The sequence below is a fragment of the Anas acuta genome, chromosome 30 (assembly GCF_963932015.1).
Source record: "Anas acuta chromosome 30, bAnaAcu1.1, whole genome shotgun sequence".
Classification (NCBI taxonomy): Eukaryota; Metazoa; Chordata; class Aves; order Anseriformes; family Anatidae; genus Anas; species Anas acuta.
Window position 1 is genome coordinate 1,852,628 of NC_089008.1, and position 8,029 is coordinate 1,860,656.

General features: G+C 52.0%; 1 protein-coding gene across 5 annotated transcripts; it reads left to right on the forward strand.

The window, feature by feature from the left end:
• Nucleotides 1-3,483: 3,483 nt before the first annotated feature.
• On the forward strand, nt 3,484-7,822 carry LOC137846114 (uncharacterized). Of its 5 annotated transcripts, XM_068663810.1 has the most exons (9): nt 3,490-3,726; nt 3,931-3,987; nt 4,192-4,485; nt 4,884-4,928; nt 5,027-5,134; nt 5,419-5,443; nt 5,681-5,736; nt 6,592-6,623; nt 6,738-7,822. In XM_068663810.1, the coding sequence occupies exons 1-9, from the start codon at nt 3,660-3,662 to the stop codon at nt 6,804-6,806; spliced, it is 753 nt and encodes a 250-aa protein (XP_068519911.1). In that variant the 5' UTR covers nt 3,490-3,659; the 3' UTR covers nt 6,807-7,822. The 5 variants fall into 5 exon arrangements, with proteins under 5 accessions (XP_068519909.1, XP_068519910.1, XP_068519907.1 ...); XM_068663808.1 differs by lacking the exon at nt 5,681-5,736 and having other exon boundaries at nt 3,484-3,726; XM_068663809.1 differs by lacking the exon at nt 5,681-5,736 and having other exon boundaries at nt 3,484-3,726; nt 5,063-5,134.
• The last annotated feature ends 207 nt before the right edge of the window (nt 7,823-8,029 follow it).

The following is an 8,029-nucleotide window of genomic DNA, read 5'->3' on the forward strand; positions in this document are numbered from 1 at the left end:
CCTTTTTGAAAACTCTTATTTTAAATGTTAAGCTCATTAGAAGATCTATGATAAGATAAATCATTAAAAGATAGATATTTGCCAAAGATCTGCTAGAATTTGGCAGGGTATTGAGCATACCTTCCTTTGAGAAGCTTGACATGAACCTGCAGCGTGTGCTTGCAGCTCAGAAAGCCAACCAAATCCTGGACTGCATCAAGAGGAGTGGCCAGCATGTCGAGGGAGCTGACTGTGCTCCTCTGTTCTACCCTTGTAAGGCCCCACTTGGATTCCTGCATCCAGGTCTGAAGCTCCCAGACCAAAAAGGATTTGGACCTGTTAGAGGAGGGCCATAAAGATGATGAGAAGGTTGGAGCACATCTCTGAAGAAAGTCTGAGAGAACTGGAGATATTCAGCCTGGAGAAGAGAAGGCTCTGGGGAGACCTCATTGCAGCCTTTCAGTACTTAAAGGAGTCACATTAAAAAGGTGGAGAGAAACTTTTTGATGCAGCAGATAGTGATAGGATAAGGGGGAATGGTTTTAAAACTCTCTCCGAGGCAGTCAGCTCTGGGGCAGACGCGTTCTGCAGTGGAGTGGGGGATCGTTGTATGCAAGGTGTTTTCTAGTTCAAAGCCACACGAGGCAGCCGAGGAAGCCACCAGGACCCAGAAGCCTTCGCAAGGGCAGCAAACGAGGCTTGGGCAGAGCCAGCAGCACCCCCCTCTGTCATACAAAGACAGTCCCTAGTGAGTGCAAGTGACCAGGAGCTCAGCGAACAGGGTGGACAAAGAGAATGTGGCGTGGCAGTCAAGGTATGGTGAGGCAGTTTGCATGGGCAGGGTGAGCAGGGAGGGTGGAATATCCCCCCCCATTCAGGAGATGGGTTCACCTATCAGCTGCCAACCAGATGGCAAACACAGACATGGTCTCCACCAGGCAGAAAGTGCTCACCAAACCCAGGATGAAGAGACAGATGAGGCTTTTCTGTAAACATCTGGAGAAAGTCATGCAATCGCAAGCACTTCTCATTGGGAATTCAATGTCCTGTTTTACTAGAGATCCCAGACCTCAATAAATGCGGTGCTTGCTTTTTGCCTTGAGGTTCTTCGCCTGAGGGTGGCTCTTCTTCCTTTGAGGTGCCTGCTTATGTTTAGCACAAAAGATAATTTCTTATTTTCTGCAGCAAGTGCACACCCCCAGATCATGAGCCTTGACTCCCAGCCTTGATGAGCACAATGCAGACCTACGTGCAAATGCTGACAATAAAGGCATTCTGAAGCAATCTCCTAGGGAAATTATTTGGATTTTCACTTGCCCCCGTTCTTTCAGCTACCCTTCCCAGCCTGCTGTGCCCCACGGAGGTACTGAAGACACACAGGAAGGATATCATAGGAGTGCCAGATAGTTCTGATCAGAGCCCAAATATAATACTTTTTTTTTTTTTCTGTTTCAAGTGCAAAACCATTATGTTTCAACTAGTAATGACCAGGGTCTTTCCTCTGTCCCCAGTGCAGAACTGATCTCAACAACATCATGGCCAAGGAGAACAATGCAAACAATAAATCTTTTGAGTAAGTGTGGTTTAAGCTAAAGCTGAAAAAAAAAAAGATATTTTAATCCTAACCCCAACTTTATAATCTGTAATACTATTGAGATCATGATAAGGACACCACAGCCTTGACTAAGCCACCCACATACAAACTTTTAGTGACATTAGAGAAACCCCAGACTGCCATACAATGCAACCCAGAAGGGTATGGGTCTCCTCCACATGAGATCTGCCCCACCGAAGTGTTTATTTCTGGTACTCTGGAGCTTCTCAGATGACAGTAGCCCCCAAGAAGTGGTGAATGCCCCATCCCTGGAAGTGTTACGGCCAGTTTGGATGGGGCATTGAACAACTTTGTCAAGGGCAACATGGAATGGCTCAGCCCACAGTGGGGACACCGTGGCTCCTTCCAGATCCTTGCAGGTGTTGCTGTGGGATGGCGAAAACCCCTTTGTGCAAGGATGGGCTGTGGGTGTGGGGACCAGCCATGCTGAGACCCCATCCCCATGAACAAGCCAGCTCATGTAAATTCCCAGACATAGGTTTCTAAAGGAGAGAGGTACAGCTTGGAGCAGTAGTGTCACAGCCCAGGGTCCATCCATATCCCCAGACCTTGCTCTCTGTGCATAGGCCCTGCTGAGCCCCTTTTCTGCAGCAGAGGTGATACTATAGAGATAGGAGAACCCCGTAAGTGCAGCACAGGAGGAGCACTGAACCAAAATTACTTATTCATCTTGTACCCTGATGGTGTTCAACACAAGAGCACGAGCCAGGAGGCCACCTAAAGAGATGGAGCAGGGATTCCTCTCTTTGAAGCAGGAGGGGCAGCAGAGCTGCAAAATGCTTTGTGTGCCTCACAGGAAAGAGATTCCTTTTGGGGTGTTCACACTCAGGGAACAAAACTCCTCTCTCTTCCCATCTTCAGCACACACACCTCTCCCTTTTGCCACCCGTTCCCATGGTCACACTCACCTGGAGATCTGCAGAGGTCCTGTGTGGTCATGCCAGCGCCTGCACCATGGGGCACAGAAGGTTTTGCTTAAGGGGGACGAGACCTGGTGCACCCACATGCCCTCACCCATGCCTCTGCTGCTGGGTAATTGCTAGGAAAGCCACCTTCCCATCACTGTGGCTTGAACAGCACCAAAGAGGTCTCTTCCCTGGGGCCATTCCAAGCCCCTTTTTGTTGTATTGCTGTTCCAGGTAGAGGTCCCTGGATCACAAAGCACTCCAACACCTCCCTGTCCTCACACTATGGCTCCAAACCCCTTTTAAGAGCCATGAATGTCGTCCATGGGATAGATCACATACAAAGAAAGAGAAAAAAAAATAGAAAAGAAAACAAAAAAAAACACATTGTCTTCCCAAAAAGTACCTTCTGTTCAAAGAGAATGAAGAGGAGTCTTCCACAAATTTACAGGACAAATCTGCTGTTATCTCAACCCTCTCAGACCCAACTATCCCACAGTAAGAGAACCCCAGACCCTGCTGCCAACAACAGCTCCACAGCCAATTGTTGACTTCTACTCCCAGTGCTTCACCTCCTCACACCCCTTGCCCTCCCCATCAGGACAAAGGGCAACGCTGCCTGCAGCCTTGATAAGTGCCCCAAATCTCTAATATCACTTTGGACTTGGTGCAGGAATCCCCTGGCAGCATCGTTTGTACAGACATTGAAGACAAGGGGAGTGATGTGGTCAGTGGGCAGCCTGCTGTAAGGAACTTGCTTTGTCAGGGGGATTGGACCCAATGATCTTTCAAGGTCCCTTCCAACCCTTTCAATTCTGTGATTTAGTGATTCTGAGAAAGCACTGAGCAGTGTTGGGACACAGAGCAGGATGGCTTTGCAAGGATGTTGCTCATGAGATACAGGTAAAAACCAAGCATGCTGCGGTGTCTGAGAGGATAAAAATAAGAGCGGGGGCTCAACAAACACAACAGATATAGCAGGGACTGAGGCCAGGCCCGCTCTGTTGAGAGTTTCTGACTGTGGGCCAGGCTCAGGCGGCCACAGAAAGCCCACAGGACAGCTCCCAGCTGCACTGCAAGCCTCTGTCCCACTGTCCCCAGCTCACAGCAAACCAGAAACTTGAAGCAGACGGTGCTCCCCAAAGGAAGTGTCCCAAAAGATGCTGGGGCAGGTGTCATGGGCAAGGCTGTCTCCTTCTGGCCCTGCCGTCCTGCTGCTGGCACTCTGTGAGTTGGGGCATTGTTCGGTGGGGGGGGGAGGCTGAGGTCTGGACGGCTGCTGCTGGGGCCAGGACAGGCCTGTGGTGGGCACAGGGGAGAATGAGGACAGCTTGTGCGGGGCAGGTGTGCAGCACTGCGGGGCAGAGATGTTTTGGGGAGGGAGGAGGTCACTGCTGCTCTAAGCAAAGCCCTATCTTCCCCATGCTGCAGGTGCTGTCTTGACCACCCAGGACATCTGCAGCTCTCCAGGACTGAAGGAGCGTGGAGGTGGGTCCCGAAAATGAACATGTTCTGCGGAAGGAGATGGGAAGAGAAAGGGGATTATTCCCTCACAATTCCCCCTGTAAACCCCAGGAGAGCAGACCCTGTAAACCCCAGGAGAGCAGACTCTTCTAGCCTTGGCAAGCAGTTGGTTTTGCAACCCAGCAATCACTAACGCTTGCCTGGGGAATCCCTCTGCATTCTCTCCAGGTAACCACCAGACTCCAGTCCTGTACCTGAATGCTTCCAGTGCCCAGGAGGGGGAAACAGTTTTGGTTCAATGTACCATTGATGAGCAGTTTCCTGCTACACGTGTGTTTTTCTGCAAGAATGGGCAGGAGGAGTTCAGCCTGAAAGCCCAGCATGGGAACATCAACTACTCTCTGGTCCTGACCATCACCTCGAGAAGTGCTGGGACATACACATGTGGGTATCAGAAGAAGAATGAGAAAAACTGGGTGAAGAACTCTGCTCTCAGTGCTCCCCGGACCCTTTCTGTGCCAGGTGAGACATGGCCCCAGGGCAATGGATAGAGAAGGGATGGGACACTGCTGGTGCTGGTGCTGTGTGCTGCAGCAGGCAGGGCATGTCTCTGGGGTGGATCCCACATGGGAGTGGGGATTTTGATGGACCCTGTGCTGAGCCAGGGATGCTCCAAGGTCTGCCCTGTAAATTGATGAGACTGTGGCAGGGGAATTAGGACAATTGTCATGAGCAGGGCTATTACTTACATGTGAGCAGGTGTATGGGATAGTGACAGAGGGGAGACCTCAATGGCATAAGTGGAAGACACAGAGATGGGAATGTCCCTGTCCAGCAAGCACCAACAGCAGGGAAACAGGCATGGGCATGGTGCTGTGTAAGGTCTTGGCGTCACTAAGCAAAGCCTGCTTTTCCACAAGGTTCAAGTGCTGGTGAGACCACCCAGGACATCCACAGCTCCCCAGGTGAGGATGAGCATGCAGGTGTGCCGGCTGCATGGGCATGTCCTGCTCCCTGCCTCTCCCCATCACAACTTGCTGGCCTCACACCCTCTGTCCCCCAGCTCCACATGCCCAGATCCCGCACACCCTCCCCATAGGCATGGTGCTGGCAGTGGCAGCCGTTGGCCTCGTCCTTCTGGCTGCAGGCAGCTGGTTTGTCATCAAGAAAGGTGAGGAAGTGGGGGAAAGGGGGGAAAAAGAGGGAAAAAGGGGGAAAATGCTGAGGTTGTGGGGGTCCTGCTGCGGGGCTGGTGCAGTGGGAAAGGCGGTGGGGGGAACCTGGGGGTTCACAGCTGGGGCAGATGGTGCCTGGGGGTGATTGCTGTGGGCAGCCCAGCTGGGGAGGCTGCTGAGGGAGCTGGGGAGCTTCAGCCTTCATCCCCCAGCCCCGAGATGGGAGCCAGTGCTGGGCAGCACCTTGGCCTGTGCACCTCAGCCCCTGTTCTTCTTGCAGGTGCCTGCAGAGGGAGATGCCCAAGGTGAGCACCAAGGGCTGCTGGCTGTGGGGTTTGCAGGAGGGAGTTGGGGGCATGGCGACGTCCTGGGGTGCTCCTTGGCCAGGGGCAGCATTGTCTCTGTGTGTGGCTGTATTCCCTGTGCTGGAGCAGGGAGGACGGGGTTTGTCAAGGCATGGATTTCAGCACCACCCAAAAGTGTCTCTCACAGTGCCTCTTGTCCACAAATGTACACTCCAGAATGATTCCATTCCTCTCCAGGCAGCAGCACATTGACAGCCCACAGATGGAAGACACCAGAAACGGAGAAGTCCAGTGTGTGTACTACCTCCTCCCTTGGGGAAAGCCACATGTCCCTTTGACCATGGTCATCCCTGCTTGTGCAATCCCCTGTGCAATCCTACCCCTTCATTTCCCACTGGGACATGCAAAATCCCTGCCCGTTCATCAAGGCCAGGTGTCCTCATGTCCTGCTTCTTCCTTGCATGCAGAGCGTGGTTGCTACCTGCACAAGGGACATGGCAGCATCCCAGTGCTCACAGGGACAAAGCCCCTTTGCCTGGAGGGCTCCTTCCACACCTGCTCCAGCCCCAGGCTGCATTTCCCCTGCTCCAGCTGCTGCTTTTGTCCTTTCTTCAGTTTCCCTTCAGAGGCATTTCTGCTTGAAGAACAGCACTGAAATATGTGGCTCCTTCTCCTGGTGGGGAAAACATTTTCCTCTAGTAGAAAGGACAGAACAGCAATGAAAAATGTGGGTCTGTTTCCTTGCGTTTGTGGGGAAAACATTTTATAGTTTGCTCTGAAACCACAGGCAGCAGCCAAGGGAGGATGTTGTGGTTGGGTAACAGGCTATAAATATATCCCCACCCTACTTGCACCTCCCTCGAGATGCAGCACAACCTTGTTTTCCCACGCCTGCACAGAGCAGCTTGCAAGGTGTGCTGGCTGTGCAAAGAGAGGAGATTCCACAGAAAGCTGGAAATACACCAAAACTTCAACATCTCTGCTCCACTGCTGCTTAATGCTCATCCAAGATAAGAGTGATGGGAGGGGAAATGTGGCCGGGCATCGAGAGCTGACCACAGGCAGCTGCTGCCCAAGGTCAGTGCGAGTTTCAGCCCTCCACCAACAGGCAGAATGAGCTCATGGTGTGTTTTTTTTTGCCCCCACAGACTCCACCATCGCCCACGTTCGACGGAACAGGGTGAGTCGTGGCACAGCTGTGCACAGCTCCTTTTTGCACTTCTGGATCCTAGTGCCCGCACATTGTGCAGGGCTCACAGCAGCTGAAGTAACAGGATTTCTTTTCTCCCTAAAGCCTCCTCCCATGCAGCAGATGAGCGACACCACAACGTATGCCACGGTGACCTGCACCCAGACCCGATAGCGCTGAAACAGGGGAAGGGCACAGGAGCCTTGCCCACAGCTGCCTTTGCTCTCTTGCAGAGGGCTTGTGCAGCCATAACGTGGGGTTCGGGGCTGCACTTTCGTCTTTTTTTTTTTTTTTTTTTTTTTTTTTTTGTCACAGGGAAGGGCTGTCAGTGTCTAGCCAAGATGATGTAGGACTCACACTTCCATCTACAATACATTAATACTTCTAAAATATATGACCTATACCAAATCTTACTGTGAGTGTATTGATTTTTTCTCAACAAAAGAAAACCTCTCGCTGTGCTCAGTGGATGATGTGTACACCTAAGTTGCATTATGATGTCGTGGGGATGTTATTCCAGCCACCCATGGAGATGCCCATTTTTGACCTACATGGACAGATATCACTGCAGGGATGTCCTCGCATGTGTGGGTCAATAGTGTGTGCTCTGCAGATGTGGTTTTACTTTGATGACAAATACACATCTCTTACTTTGTGTTCCTGATGGCAACTCCATCTCATGCAGCCACACATGGAATGGGATGGAGCAGACAGACAGACATCGAGACAGAAAGGGGCAGTAGTGTTAATATGAAGGGATGTGAAGAGTCTTGCAGACAGACCTTGCCGAGAAGAACTACACCAGCTCCTGCCTGTTTGGGATGGCTTTATTCACAGCTGGCAGGTCGGCCGGGCTTTCCCCAGTGCTCTCTGCCTCTCTCAGAGAACCAGCTGCATCGCCTCAAGCCGGAACAAGGAGTAGCTTTGCTCTCACAGTGCCCACCATGGGAAAGTGCTGGGAGCATGGAAGGAGGGGGATTCAGAAAGAGCACAGCCACATGAAGCTCCCAGGCTCCTGCCATCGGATGCACTTCTGGCTTGCATTTGCTCTCCAACAGCCTGCCCTCTCGCAACCATCACGTGCACGCTCAACGTGGAAGGCTGAGCTGGGGCTGAACTCACCTTCACTCTGCCCATCTCATCCACTTTGGAACCTGGAGGGAGAACTTGAGTTAGTTCCCAGCCACACACAGCAGGCAGGGCTTCCCCATTCACCACCACTGTTGCCCCCTGGTCACGGCTTGCCATGGTAAAGGCATCCGCACTTCACACAGTGCCTAGAGGAGAAGGGTGAAGAAGGGACTGGCACTTACAGAAATGGCTGGGGTCAGCAGAAGAGTCTTGAGCACTACCAGCACCACGCAGAGGAATATTAAGAGCAAAACGAAAAGGTGCTG

What these genes read in the sequence shown, in the direction of transcription:
- LOC137846114 (XM_068663806.1), top strand. Translation starts at nt 3,660, where the DNA reads ATGCTGGGGCAGGTGTCATGGGCAAGGCTGTCTCCTTCTGGCCCTGCC. An exon ending in AGGACTGAAGGAGCGTGGAG is followed by an intron (nt 3,988 to 4,191) that starts GTGGGTCCCGAA and finishes CATTCTCTCCAG; the next exon opens with GTAACCACCAGACTCCAGTC. An exon ending in GGACATCCACAGCTCCCCAG is followed by an intron (nt 4,929 to 5,026) that starts GTGAGGATGAGC and finishes TCTGTCCCCCAG; the next exon opens with CTCCACATGCCCAGATCCCG.